Source organism: Gossypium hirsutum, chromosome D04 (assembly GCF_007990345.1).
Source record: "Gossypium hirsutum isolate 1008001.06 chromosome D04, Gossypium_hirsutum_v2.1, whole genome shotgun sequence".
Classification (NCBI taxonomy): Eukaryota; Viridiplantae; Streptophyta; class Magnoliopsida; order Malvales; family Malvaceae; genus Gossypium; species Gossypium hirsutum.
The window spans coordinates 52218089-52234343 of NC_053440.1; the positions used below are offsets into that span (position 1 = coordinate 52218089).

General features: G+C 31.5%; 1 protein-coding gene across 1 annotated transcript; it reads left to right on the top strand.

The window, feature by feature from the left end:
* The first annotated feature begins 617 nt into the window (after positions 1–617).
* LOC107898095 (germin-like protein 9-3) lies at positions 618–12279 on the top strand. Its single transcript, XM_016823641.2, has 3 exons — positions 618–1264; positions 12001–12078; positions 12198–12279. The coding sequence occupies exons 1-3, from the start codon at positions 618–620 to the stop codon at positions 12277–12279; spliced, it is 807 nt and encodes a 268-aa protein (XP_016679130.1).
* The last annotated feature ends 3976 nt before the right edge of the window (positions 12280–16255 follow it).

A 16255-nucleotide genomic window follows, 5' to 3' on the forward strand; every position in this document is an offset into this window, starting at 1 on the left:
ACGCCTAAGTCAGTTTCCATGAAGAACAGCGGAATAACGAATTAAGAACGATCTTTGAAAGATGAACAAAAGCAAGAACGCTTGAGAGAAAAGTTTGAGTAAATGCTCTCAATTCTTATTCACAAAGAATAATGAAACAATTCAGGAGTGAGTACAAATGAGGGGGAGGCTCTCTATTTATAGTTGAGCTCCCCCAAAACCGATGGCTACAATTAAAAGCTGTATTCAATTAGGACTCTAACTTTACAGAATTAGAAGTTGTGTACAATTAGAACTTCTAAGACTACTTAGTCCTATCTTCATTATCGGGCCCATCAGGCTTCAATGTGACAGGCCTGTCCAACAGCTCTTTGAATCGGGCCAGTTCTCGTAGGCCAAATGATCCCCATCTGAGCAACAAACCTCCATTGGATGCATTTGGTGCGCTTGTCACGGGCTTTGAACTGCGGTCCGTGACACAAGCACAAGGGACTTGGTAATCTTCACCTGTTGCAATATCACCAAATTTGTTTTGCAACAAAGCCATTACACTTAATTCAACTCTATAAATACACCACCATCCTTCAAACTCGAACCATCCCATCAAGGTAGGCACCACATTCCCCAGTTTTCCTAATATGGCTTCAAGGATTCCCACCATGAAATTGCTTTCCCTTGTGTTATCTTCATTTCTCATTGTCCAAATAGCCCTGGCTAGTGATCTTGATATTCTTTCTGATTTTTTAGTCCCTGCAAACCAAAATAACGTTGGTGGAGGCTTCTTCACGTACACAGGGATGCGAGTCCTCGTCAATCAAAGCACCTTCCCTGCAAATTTCACGATTCTGAAAGCTAGCATGGTGGAATTCCCAGCACTAAATGGTCAAAGTGTGTCCTACGCCGTTCTTCAGTACCCTGCAAGCTCTCTCAACCCTCCACACACTCATCCTCGTGCCGCCGAGCCGCTTTTCCTCGTTGATGGGAGCCTGGAAGTTGGTTTTGTCGACACAACGAACAAGCTTTTCACTCAGAGTCTACAAGCCGGCGACATGTTTATCTTCCCTAAAGGGTTAGTGCACTATCAGTACAACGCGGATCCCAATAACCCAGCTATCGCGATTTCTTCGTTTGGAAGTGCAAATGCAGGAACCGTATCGCTCCCTAAGACCCTTTTTGCCACCAACATAGACGACATTATATTGGCTAAATCCTTCAAAACTGATGTTTCTATCATTCAAGCTCTCAAGCTGGTCTTGCATCCTAGTAAAAGTCATTTTAAGGACGGGTGTCTTTTTAAAAAAAAAAATTTATTGGTTGCTCTATTGTGGTTTTGATTGAATTTTACCACCTCTTGATCAGAGATTCATGTGTTTCCATTTTTAACTAAGTTGTTTGTCTCCAAATGTTTGTAGTACTAAAACCTATGTGGTAATAGTATTGAAGATGCGTTCAAGATATATCTCTAATTATGACTCTCTTCTTAATTAGTAAGATTTTCGAAGTTGTGGATTTCTTGATGCTAATGAATGGAATAATCATTCTTTTATTTACAAGAGCATTTTTATTACCAAGCTATTGCTTGCAAAGGGTATTTGTTGGTGGCTGAGGAATGGAGCCACCATTGAGGTATTCAATGACCCATGGATTTGTGAAGATAAACTTTTTTGTTGACTCAGCACCTCTATCGGGTATCGAAAACATGAAAGTCCAAGAATTATTCCCCGAAATAGGGCACTAGCAGTGGGATAAAAATTTGGTTAAAGGTCTCATGACTCTCAAATCCCTGTTAATTTGCATAAGCCTCCGGATCGCCATAGTGTAAGTTTAGGGTATAAAAGTAGCTCCGAATATGTATACAAATATTCTCCAATATGTTATTGAAGGAATAAAATTCCTCTACCCTATTATGTGCCCCTTTACGTTCCTTACCACTATTTTTTTTGACATGTAGGCTTCGTTTGTTTCACTGAAAATGACTTCCGAAAAATGATTTTTGAAAAATAACTTACTTTTCTGGAAAAGTTAATATTTTCTGGTGTTTGGATGAATCTGTGTAAAATATTTTCTTTTATTTGGCAGATTCTTTAAAAATATTTCATAAAAGTCGTTTTCAATTAAACAAACATACATTTGAGATTTTTTTTTCATTGTTTAATTGAGTTTATTTTATATCTATAATTTTATATTTTACATTGTTTTTACATATATTAAAAATATTTTTGTTAAATTTAGGTTCTTTGCAATGATCATTTTTTAGTTACATGACTACCAACTGAGTATTTTTTTATTTAAAAATGTGACATTAACAAAATTGACAAAAAAAAATCAACAACGTCAGCAGTTGGACTTGATTTTCAAATCTGGAAAGTAGAGGGACTAAATTCTTAAAAATAAAAGTACAGAAACTAAATTGCAAATTTGTGAAGAGTATATAGACTTATGACATATTTTAACATTTATACTACAAAACATTTATTATTAATATATTTATAACTATAATAAATATTTAGTATTAAAATATTAATATTGATATTTTCAATAATATGTGAATAATATTATTTAAAATTTTTATTTTTAAAAGTTACTATTAAAAAAATTTAAATATTAAATAATTTATTAAAAATAATTAATTATATTAATTATATTAATAATTTATTATATGACTAAATATAAATAATTAAATACGTATGTTTAATAATATTAAAAAATATAATATTTTATATTAATATTTTAAATATTTTTAAAAATAAAAATAAAATTTATTATCAATATAATAATAAACTTGATTTAAGTTAATTTTTATATAAAAGTAAAATTATCTATTGAGGAGCTCTTCTCTGAAAAATGACTTACACTTTTCAAAAGGTTACAAGGAAAAAGGCTTATTTTCCGTTGACCTGTAAGCCATTTTACAAGGAAAAAGGCTTATTTTCCGTTGACCTGTAAGTCATTTTCCGTTGACCAAACTGTTTTCTGCGAAACAAACACAGGAAAATGCAGAAAACATTTTCCGTAAAACCTTTTACATGTAAACAAACGGACCCGTAGATTAGTAAATTAATAGATTATTAAGAAATTGATAGGAATTGTTTCCCGTTAACTTTTTTCTCATTTTAATGCTCGATTTACTGTTTTCTTCCCCAAAAAATAATCTTTAGCACTACTTCACTAGTACTCATTGCAGGTTCATTGCTATCATCAAAGTGAATGCTCAACAGTTTAAATGTATTCACTGTCATTTGCGGGGCAAGGAAGATGAATGTGACAATCCTTATATAAGTTTTGTCAAAAAGGACTAATGTGTAAAAACTATAAACAGTGGGATGAAATTTCTATAATATTAGATGCAAGTGAGTTATATAAGGATGAATTTGAGATTGATTTCGAAATCAAAGCTCAAATTTGAGAGTTATGAAAATTTCAGTTTTAGGGACTAAACTGAATAAAATGAAAAAAATTAGGGAGAATCTAAAAAATGAAATTAAAATAATACATGCATATATTAGACTTCCATAAAATATTTTGAATTGATAAATTGAATTGAATACTTGTATAGATCGAGATTTGGACCAAACCGTAGATAATTGCAAAAAGGCAAATTAACAAATTAGTCCTCGACGTCTTATTAATTGCTGGTTTTGTTAGATAAGTCCATATGGTATGATTCTATTTAAATTTTTATATAATTTAATTATGAATTTGTGTAAGTTAGATAGTAATTTGAACTGTTTGCAATTTGGTACAGAAGGTGAGATATGGACTAAATCGTAAAGAAATGATAAATTGACTGATAAATTGGATAATTTGAAAAATATGTATGAATTTTTAATTTAATCTGATTTCGATAGAATTTTATATTATACTATTATTGAATTATTATTCGTAGCTAAAAACGATGCAGGATCATCGAAAGGGGAAAAGAAAAGACGAGAGTCGATGACGAGTGGTGCAAGCTTCCGGTTTGTATTTCTATGACCCGAAACTAATTTAGTTATTGCATATTCATGATATACTGCATTATACAATATTGAGGTAAACTATTAATAGTTATTGGGTGAAATGTTATGGTGGGAATTGAAGATTGAGACAGAGACTAAATTGAATAGAATAAAAATTTGCATAACTTAACTAATATAGGAAATTGGTATGAAATTGAGCTTAAATATGTTATATTACTTTATGAATTGATATTTTGAGATCTTTGTAGAATAAATACAAAGATAGATTTGATTTGATCGAGTAAATAACGAAATACGGACATTCCAAATATTAAGGTTAAAGGAACTTCATTGTAAAGTAGACATTTATGTTTGGTTGTTGATTATAATTGATTAGTTGTGAAACTAATACCATTTGATGAACGAATTAATGTTCGTAGTTAATGTTAAGGTCAGAATGTCCTAGGACAAAGGCAAAACAGACGAGAAATAGCATAATTGGTTTGTGCTAGCATAATTATAGCTTTCTTTGAATTAAAGTATTTATACGATTAATTATATAAATCGATTTGCATTTTAGTTATAAGGATGACTTATTCTTGAATTGGTTAATTGAAAAATAAAGTTTATGCTATCATAATTTATTTCAATTCACGTTTAAATAGGCAGCTAAATGTATCAAACGATTGTGATCATAAACATGAGTTGAGGTATGTATATACTTTATTAATAGCTATGATTGAGTTATGTTTTAACATATGTGTACATATGTTTGATGGTGTGATTGCATTATAGTATCGTAATATTATTTATGTAATAAAGTGAACTAATGATAAGCTTGATTAGAGGTACATGTATATTTGACTAGTCGATATAATAAACATAAGTAAGAAACATATATTTGAGTGATTAAAATGTGATGTCATTTTTATTGTAAATGAATGAATTATTTAAAAAACATGTGATAGGATATATGCTATGGACATATAAGTGCAAATTGAATCGAAAATGAGCCTTGGGGGCCAATTGCGTATTAAGGAGCTAATTGACTTGGAAATGACATAAATTTGTGGTATGAAAGGATAAGTATGTGTATATATATTTGTATGCATATAGAATTGGGTGTGTGGCACCCCAAATCCGGCCGGGTCAGTCCGACCTGAATTTAAGAGGTCACATTAGTCACCAAAGTGACCCGGACTAGAACTGACATATTAACATGTGATTTGCTAACATTAATATTAATAAGATATCAACGGAAGACAATTATATGTTTGATACGTCATACATGATCAATTACAAGAAATTAAACCTATTTGCATGCTTATTTAACAGGCATTCATGCTTATCATATGAGTATCATACATAAAAAATTAAACTAACGACATGTGTTAGTCTTAAAACACTTAATTAGACCCTTGATAAAAGAATAATCTTGGTCCGATTATAAAATCTCAGTTAATTTTAGAATCAATTAATTAGAGACTAATTTTTATAAAAATGTCAAAATATTGAGAATTATTTGAAATATAAAATTTATTGCATTTATATGAAATAAAACATTTAAAACATAAGCATGCAAACTTTCAAACCTTTTCAAAAACATCCTGGCCTCCAAAAATCCATACTCAAAATGATAAATTTGACATTCATGCTTTTCAAAGATACCTAAATAGTCAAAACATACCAATTCGCCTATTGAAACACACCTCAATTGCCAAAATACCAACATTGTAACACCCCTTACCCGTATCCAACACCGGAATAGGGTACGAGGCATTACCAAAACACATACACTTGTAAACGTATTTAACCGAGTTATAAAATTTCATCTAAATTAAAACTTTCAAAATAATTAACATGCTTCTATAGCTTTTCACAATATATCCTCAAAATATTATAATCATAATAATTAGGGCCTACGAGACCCGATACATACTCATGCAATTCAATGTTTCATCTCCATTTCATTCAATTTGCAACTTCTCATGCTCACAATTTAAATCAATTCACTAGCAATTTCCATTTAATTCACGTACAATTCAATGACATTAAGTTCAACACTAATACGTATTTACCATTTAACTCAACGTTTATCGATTATACCATTCAATAACACATTTATGAAATTCTCAATTTTTGCAATGAAAATATCACTTTAGCTTAAATAACAACATCATCCTGGTATAAATACACTGCCACTTATCCATTTACTTTAATTCATTTGGGCTCATTTGTCACTTACCATCCTTAATCAAATTAGGGAACGGTTATGGAAAATTGAGTACTTCACTTTGACTTTGCCATAGTATAACTATGGTCTTACGTATGATCACTTATCACTTGTCCCTAATCAGATAATTGTAGCTAAGACTACCACTTATCACTTTGTCACTTGATCAGATAAATGTAGCTAAGGCTACCACTTATCACTTTGTCACTTGATCAGATAAGTGTAGCTAAGGCTACCACTTATCACTTTGTCACTTGATCAGATAAGTGTAGCTAAAGCTAACACTTATCACTTTGTCACTTGATCAGATAAGTGTAGCTAAAGTTACCACTTATCACTTTGTCACTTGATCAGATAAGTGTAGCTAAAGCTACCACTTATCACTTTGTCTCTTGATCAGATAAGTGTAGTACTTATCACTTTGTCACTTGATCAGATAAGTGTAGCTAAAACTACCACTTATCACTTTGTCTCTTGATCAGATAAGTGTAGCACTTATCACTTTGTCACTTGGTGTAGCTAAAGCTACCACTTATCACTTTATCTCTTGATTAAAAGTACTCAAATCCGGCGTTCCGCTTAATTTGATTATTTGTTTGATTTTCGCATTTTTATTTTACTCTCATTTCAACACTAAATACATTTCATCATACATTATATAATTCATGAAATTAACATTTAACCATTAAATTTCAGCCATATGAACTTACTATTTCATTATCTTTCCACACTTGTTTCTATGCACATTACACAAGATATAAGCATATCATTCAACCATAGTTGCAAGCTAGTGTATTTAAACATAACTCTTTTTGGAACTAACCACACGATAAACCATTTCAATGCATAACTTATAAATTTAACGTGGCATAATCTAGCCACTACTTGGCCAAAGCCTAAGCATATACACCAAATATGTTAGCCAAATACACATATAGCATAAGCATTATAAGCATGGATGAGCACAACATTTATTCAAGTATCAGGCTTACCAACATGTGTTAATTCATAAACCATTCATGACATTATTTCATGCCAAATCATATATCGAATATACCATTCACACATACTATGAAACTTTATTTTCACACATGAGCTTAAACTATGACCAATAATGCACAAATATAAGCATCATTTCTATTTCATCGTTTATCAATTATAATCAAGCATATGACCAACTATACACAAATCATTCATATATTTCCCAATTTTCCTCCTCCTCCTCTCCATTCCACATCCTTAATGTGTATAACACACTTAAACAACATTAGTTATAATTTCACTATTCACTCACATGTATATTCAAAGCTGTTTATCCGAGTCAGAGTCACTAAATTATTTTTATCTGGGGATACAGAGCTCCAAATTAAGATCTGTTAATTTTAACTGAAACTATACTCACATACCTTCTTACCATAAAATTTTCAGAATTTTTAGTTCATCCAAATAGTACAGTTTATTCTTTAAAGTTTCCCCTGTTTCGCTGTCTGATAGTTCCGACTACTCTTCACTAAAAATGAATTATCTAATTGTACAGAATTTGGATGATGTTTCTGTTTATTTCCTTTGGAAATAGACTCATTAAGGATTCTAAGCATATAAATTATAACTCATAATTATTTTTATTCAATTTTTTATGATTTTCCAAAGTTAGAACAGGGGAACCCCAAATCATTCTGACATTATCTCACAAAATTTATTATATCTCATGATTTACAATTCCATTAATTACACCGTTTCTTCTATGAGAAACTAGACTCAATAAGTTTTAATTTAATATTTTATTCACTCTCTAATTCAATTCCCACAATTTTTGGTGATTTTTCAAAGTTATACTACTGCTGCTGTCCAAAACTGCTTTAGTGCAAAATGTTGATTTCCATTCTGCCCCAAATTTCACAGTTTATACAATTCGGTCCTTTCTCAATTAACCCCTCAATTAATCTAATTTTCTCAATTAATACTTTACCTAGACATTATAAGTTGTTTCACAACTATTGAAATTCAGAATTTTCACATATAACTCTATCTTCAAACTCTTTTACTATTAGGTCCCAAACATTCACTTTCTATTCAATTCTTTCAATAAAATCAGCATATGAACAATTTAAAGCTCTAATTCCATGCTAAATCATCATATACTTCCAGCATGTATTCATAGCAACTTTCAACTTCTTTCATAGAATCAAAAACTAATGAATTCAACAAGTGGGCCTAGTTGTAAAAGTCACAAAAACACCAAAATTTCAAGAAATAATCAAGAATTGAACTTACCTGCAGTAAAAATAGGAAGAACCAGATTAAGGAAACCCTTCTATGGTGTTTTTGCTGATGAGAATGCAGAAAAATAAAGAGAAATCTAGATAATTCCACTTTGGTTCTAACTTTATTAAGTAAATTTTGCAATATTCCAATTTTGCCCTTAATTCTCCTTACTTTGTTGCTGATTTCATGCCTTTGTCGTCCAGCCCAAATAGACCTTGGGTCTATTTGCCTTTGAAGCCCTCTTCCTTTTATTATTTAAGCTATTTAATCATTTTTCATAATTTTGCATTTGTTACAATTTAGTCCTTTTTGTTCAATTAATTATCGGAACTTTAAAATTTCTTAACGAAACTTTAATACTAACTTTTTAACACTCCATAAATATTTATAAAAATATTTATGGCTTGATTTAAAATCTCTGAGGTCTCGATACCCTATTTTTTTATTCTAATTATTTTAATATTTATTTCTAGTGCGCTATTTACTATTTCAAAAATTTTCCTAACTTCACATTTAACTTATATTCACTAAATTAATAATATTTTTTACTCATTTGTCGAATTTAGTGATCTCGAATCACCGTTCCGACACATCTGAAAATTCAGGCCATTATATTTTTTTTTCTCGTCGGATTTGTCGTCCAAAAACCACTGTTCCATCTAGACCCAAAATCGGGCTGTTACAAACATGCTCATCTTACCGCATTTTAGCTACTCTATTAACATTCCAACATAAAATATACGCCCAACATGCATCAAAATATATCAACCATATATCATCAATATAAATGTTCAGCTAGTAATCAAACAATCCATAAATAACATAAAATGTCTACTCCCAAAAATCCATATCATATTGCCTTTAAGAACTAACACAAGTTTCAAACACCTACTAAAGATGGTAGATTCCCTTGGTTAACTTAGCTCACTTGCCTTCACAACTTAGTATTCAACTTGCTGCACATTTAAACTGAAGTGTGTGAGCTAAACATAGCTCAATGAATGTTAAGGTTACTACTAAGCACTTAAGAACCATGCAACACAACACATATATGCTTACATATACATTGGATACCCGGATCTCCAAACACACCAAAGACTCAATGAGCCATACGTTGTCCCATAAGTGTAGCTCATGGCTAACACTCTCCAAACACGCCACGCTATCCTGGTGAACGGAGCTAAGCTCAACGCTCCCTTATCTCTCCACGTTGTCCCATAAGCTTCAATGCTCATCACATATAACACATAATGGTGAGTACTTACAATCCTATGGCATGCCAACTATATCCAATGGTTCCAAGTGGTCAAAAGGCCAATACATCACAATAACACATGGTTTATTACTATTTTATGCACATTATATAACCATTTCACATTTTCACAAATACTTTACACATTCACTATGCATGCTCACATAAAGGTGTTTATAACACTTCTACAATGCTCATAAAGCCACACAAACTTAGACTTGCATACATGTTGTTGACACCATTTTTTTTGATTGAAAACGGGGTCGACTTGGGTTTTTGAAAATGAAAACGAAAATGGGAGTCGCCACCAATCCTTTTTGATAAGGTGTGATCGGGTCACCTTAAAAAGTGGTTGTTTTTAATAAATGATTTGATTTTATTAAAACAACAAATTTGGTCCACGAAATTCAGAAAAATAGGTTCGGGAGTCGGTTACGCACGAGGAAGGATTAGCACCCTCGATACGCCCAAAATTGGTACCTAGTTGATTACTTAATGTCTTAGTGTCAAAAAATTGAAAACTTTAATGAAATTTAAAATACGATCCTAAAAAAAAAACTCGGATGATATGGATTGAAATTCAAGAGGATATTTGGCTATTCGGTTAAATGAGAAAAATCGACCCCCAGCACCTTAAGGCACGTTTTCTCGAATTTCCCAAACGCAAAACATTGCCTTATTTGAAAATTTTTTAAAAGGATATTTAGCCATTTGGTTGAATGAGAAAAATCGACACCCAGCACCTTAGGGCACGTTTTCTCGAATTTCCCAAACGCAAAACATTGCATTATTTGAAAATTTTTAAAAGGATATTTAGCCATTTGGTTGAATGAGAAAAATCGACACCCAGCACCTTAGGGCACGTTTTCTCGAATTTCCCAAACGCAAAACATTGCCTTATTTGAAAAATTTTGTTTTTGATAAATCCGAGTAAAATGTAAGATAATGATAATAATGATAATGTAAATAACACAAGCAAAATAAGAAAAGATAAATAAATAAGATGGCAAATATATAATGAAAAGAAATCAACAAATAAAAGTAAATAAACAAATATAAAATTAAAGCACCTAAATAAAATAAAAATAATAATGAGCATGTAAATAAATAAATAAATTAACACCAAATGAAACGATAACAGTGAATAACATTATAATGTATATATGTATGTGTATTTTAAAAATATTAAATAAAGAATATATATAAGTAAGCATATACATATATATGTATGTAACTATCATAAAATAAAAAGTATATATATAGATATATGTATGAATCATAAAATATAAACAACACATATATAAAATACATATTAAAAAAAAGAATATGTAAGTGTATATATATATTACAAAAAGTATGTGTGTAAGTATATAAAAAAATATGTATATATATAAAAAAACGTATATATATAAGGGCAATTATAATAATGATAATAATAATAACAATAATAATAATATTATTATTAAAAGTAATAATGTTAAAAAACAATTGACTAAATAATAAAAGATGCTAAAAAAGGATTAAATCGAAATAAGAACGAAGATACAGGGCCAATTCGAAATAATAAATAACAAGAAGGATCAAATTGCGACACGCGCAAAAAGGGAAGGACCGAAATAGTAAATAAACCAAAGTTCTAAAACGCAGCACTTCAGTGGACTAAAATGAAACAAAAGTAAAACTTTAGGGCTAGATCCAAAATAAAAGAAAACAACGAAATAGGACCAAGCTGTAATGTGCTGAAAAATAGGGGGACTGCGCGCGCAAATATCCCCCTTTTAGAAAACACGCGGATCCTCCCCCAGGGTCGGGTCACCGCATGGGTCAGGGCCAAAACGACGTCGTTTTGGCACCTGACCCCTAAGGGCAAAACAGCGCCGTTTCTAATACCTTTATAAATAATAAAAAAAAAGTTTTAAACTTCATTTTTTGCCCTTTCTCTTAAAAAAAATTGATTTTTCTCTCAAAATCCCCTCCCCTGTCCAAAAATCCGGCCAAGGGTCCGGTGAGGCTCTGCCGTCCGGAAAATTCAAAAAGGTAAAAATTCACTTTTTTGTATTTTTTGTAAATATAAACTATTATATGTATGTATATATATGATTGAAAAAAAAAGAAAAAGAAAAAAATGAGCTCGAAAACAAGAATAAAAAGGAAGAACACCTTTTTTTAAATTTTTTGCGATTCTTGTATTGATTTCTCAATATATTTTTTCTTTACATTTGTTCTCCCCCCTTTTCATTACAAAAAAATGGCTTTTTATATAGCCTTTTTCATTACAAAATCCCCTCCACTTGCTACTGCTTGTTTCTGCTACTTCTCTTGTTTGTTTGCAGGTCTGGCGGCGTAAGTGGATGGGCGATGATGGACGCGGATGGGACGTCCGGCGGCAGCGACAGGCCAAAAGGCAATAGGTGCGGCGCCTAGGGTTTCAGTCTCTGAAACTCTAGGCAGATATTTTTTATGAAATTGGGCCTGGGCTATTGGGCTCCGGGTTTGCTGGGTTAGGGCCATTTGGGTTTGATGTAATTAGGCTCGGGTTTAGGCTAGTTGGGTCTGGTTCTGTTTGGATTTGGGTTGGTTGTGTTTGGGTAGCTGAGGTTGGACCTAGGTAGGTTTATGGTTAATTGGGCTCGGGCAAAATTGGGCTGTACACATGTGCATAAAATTAGCAACTCACATCACATATACATATATTAAACCTCATTTAATTACTACTTTGCACACTTACACATCATCAACAAAGCATCACATAGGCATACTTTACTTAACACAAGCGAAGAGAAAAAAAACACTTACACCAAAGCCTTAAATCTTATTTAAGACCTCCTAAGCCTTTGATTAACATCTGAAATCACACTTACCAATAGCCAAACACTAGAGCACTTACCTCGACACTTCCGCTCACTTTGTCGAAAGCTCAACCGACTTTTTCCTTGCCTCTCAACTTGCTTGATTATGGCATAGAAGGATCTGTCACTTCAACCACATGAAATACAACATACATATATGTTAGAGCACATATTAAAGCACTAGAAATTCAAACAAAACCCCATACTTCAGTCTTTATTTTCCAGACTGAAAACTTAGCCGAAACTAGTCGAAATTCAGATTTCTCAATCTAGGTCTATTCTACTAACTTAGGAATTATTCTAAACACTTAATTATACTCTAAAATCTGATCTAAACCAATTTAAAATTAAGAAACTCGAATTTGCACAAATCAAAAAATAATTCTCTATTAACAAGATTTAAACTCAACTTTGTTATCAGATTTCTTAAAAATCCTTCATGATCTATTGATTTAAGAATAAAACACTTTTAATCTAGTAAAATTTAGTTGAAAAATACTTTAAATTAGAGATTTAATAAAGAGACACGAGATTTTCCATTTTCAAGCTCATTTCGATCAAAATTAGCGGATATAAGATAGATCTATCTAAACTTAAGTTAAACTTAAATTAAAGACTCAAATCAACTAAAAACATGATTAAGAATAAAAAATTTACCCTAGCTAGGATCAACAATGTCTGATTTTGAAAATCAAGTGTTGTAACTTGAAAAACAAGGGAGAATTTGATAGAATTTATATTATCTTTTTGAAAACTTGGTGAGTATTTGGAGTTAGGATGAGCGAAATTTCAGATATGAGATGAAAATTTGAGAGAATTTGAGAGCTTTAAAGAAAAAGAAAAGAAAATGAATGCCAAAAGAAAGATGAACAATGTGTGTTTTAACTTTGTAAGGAAGAACACCCAAATTTTAAAAAATTAGCTATTTGCCACATAAACACTCCTATCTTTCCCTTGTTTTGCTATTTAGTCCTATGTCTCAATTATCACCCATTTCTTAATTATTCCAATTTAACCCTATTATTTTAATTTTTTTAAAAAATTCAATTTAATTGAAATTAAATCTTCAAGTCCATTTTCTTTTTTTTCCTTACAAAAATCATTTTACTAAATTGATTTCCCGAATTAATAATTTCGAGTTTCTAATTCTGTACCAATCTCATCTTTTCCCAAAATTAAACCCGACTCCTAAATCGAGAATCCAATCCACTAACCTAAAACTATCGAGTCCAATTTTAGGGTATGACAGGGTGTTAGTATGATTATGAGCATATTAAATTGTGTGGGAAGATGATTAGTATAAAATATATTGCACATGCTTTGTTTTATGTTGATTTAAAAATAGTCGCATGCATTGACTTACATTTGTTTAAATTATTTTCGAATCATAGATTGCCACAAAGTGTTTTACTCAGCATACAATTTGTTTTTCCCATGCGCAAGTTAGGTTCAATTGTTCAATTCGAGCTTTCCAAGCATCGATTTCAGCATCCAAACAATGATCTTGTGCTCAGTAGAGTTTGTTTGTTTCCATTTTTATTAAACTTGGCATATATCAATTAGGTTGAGTCATGCTTAAATTGTTACTTAAGGAATGGTGTATGTATGTATATAAATTTTGTTAAGTTGTTATGTATATATATGTGAATAATGTCTTGAATGTCATGCATATATCAACTAAGTGGATGATTGATATGTTGTATGTATGTGTTGAAGGTTTATAAGTACTGTTCATTTGGTCATTTATGAGAATAGAATTGAGTTGTTCAAAATTGCAGGTTTGCAAATGAAGTTTGCAAAAACAGTATGCGACATCGCGACATCATACGAATATCGTTGTGATGAGAAAAGGCCTATAATGTCATGTTGAGGCGAGGAACCGCGATGTCGAGTGGACTGTCGTCGTGACGTGACAAACTATTTGGTGACATCATAACGTTGACCTTGTGTTTTGAAAATTTTACAATTCAGTCCTAATTTAACCTCAGGTTAACTTTAAAGCTTTCGTAAGTTCGTATAGAACCTAAGGTTGTATTCTTATTATATTGTTAGCCTATAACTCTTATATTTGCATGATCGATGATGTGTGTATGTATCTAAACTGATAGTAGTTGCTCCGACAACGAATGTGGTGTCTTATAGCTCAAACCTGACGACCAGATTAGGTATGAGGTGTTACAAAATCTCACTGTAAGCACTCATAATAAAATAAACAACTCTAAGAGGCAAAGAAAAAATTTAAGATTTTCTTACTTGTAACTTTTAAAGAGTAATCAAACTCGATAGCATTTGAAAAAGATGTGGGATCACTCTTTACCAAAGCTTGCCTAAAGCTCTAAAAGGCCAAAGAAAACTTGACTCCCAAAGAATTAAGTTGCACAAAGAAAGGAAAGACAACTCTTTTCGTACCTATTAACACAAGAAGCGAAAATGTGTTAAAATGTATAAAATAATGAAAAACAACTTGAATTTTTTGTTCAAGGTGTTTCTAATGTGCTAAAATTATGAAATTTAATCTGGAGCATCCTTAAATGATAATAAAAAAACTGGTCTAAAAATTTTCAACACAAAATTCCACCCATATAATATTTTTCGACTTTTTTTTTCACTTTTCCAATTTTTTTTTATTTCAACCGGAAACAAGGGAAAACAACTTGAATTTTTCGTTCAAGTTGCTTTTGATGTGCTAAAATTATGAAATTCAATATGAAGCATTCTCAAAGGATAAAAAGTTGATATGGAAATTTTTGGCACAAAATTCTACCCACGGAATATTTTTTGACTTTTTTTCACTTTTTTGAATTTACTTATTTATTTATTTTTACTTTTTTGAACTAGTTCTTTTTGTAGAAACATTTTTGTTACCATAAAATGGTGCCTAAAAATAGAGGTTAAAATTTTAGATCAAAACGAAGTCGTTTACCCACTCAAATGATCAAATTTTTAAAATTTTTTCTAGTAAAACAGTTTTGGAGACAACAGAAAATTTGCCTTATACCTCTCGTTGGTTTGAACTCATCCGTGAACCTTCCATTCCACAGCACTTGCATTGTTGAAATCGAAACACACTGCATTATAATGCGAACAACATTATTAGGTATCTTCGCATCATCAAGAATATCCTTAATAAAATCCCACCTTAATTGATCATATGCTTTTTCCATATCTATTTTAATCGCCATCCACCATTTTTTCCTTTTGCGACTCCTCATCGAATGGATGATCTCTTGGCTATTACAACATTATCCATAATATGTCTCCCTTCCACAAAACTAGTTTGGTTCTCCGCAACTAGAATAGACATTCTGGGTTTAAGACGATTCACAATAACCTTGGAGAGTATTTTGTACGGAACAGCACAAAGACTTATGAGTCTAAACTGCGAAAGTAATTCAGGGGCAGCAACCTTCAGAATAAGCACAATTAAGGTTTTATTAAAGAAATCCTCCAAATCCCCATTCTCGAAGACTTTCCTAACCATAGCCACTAAAGACTCACCAACAACATCCCACTACGACTGATAAAATTGGGCATGCAATCCATCAATCCTCGGGGCTTTAAGTGGTGTCATTTCAAACAAAGCATTATGAACTTCCTGAGTAGACAAACTTCGATCAAGTGTCTCAAGCAAATCGGGCTCAAGAATAGGGAACACGTTTCTAACCAAAAAAAAGGCCCACATTGGTTGCATCATTAGTATACAATTGTCGATAGAAATAAACTACTTCACATTTGATTC

Excerpts from the sequence above, each read along its gene's own strand:
- LOC107898095 (XM_016823641.2), top strand. The coding sequence starts at position 618 with ATGGCTTCAAGGATTCCCACCATGAAATTGCTTTCCCTTGTGTTATCT. Across the intron at positions 1,265-12,000 it reads AAAAGTCATTTTAAGGACGG|GTCTGGCGGCGTAAGTGGAT; the intron begins GTGTCTTTTTAA and ends GTTTGTTTGCAG. Across the intron at positions 12,079-12,197 it reads GACAGGCCAAAAGGCAATAG|GCTCGGGTTTAGGCTAGTTG; the intron begins GTGCGGCGCCTA and ends TGATGTAATTAG.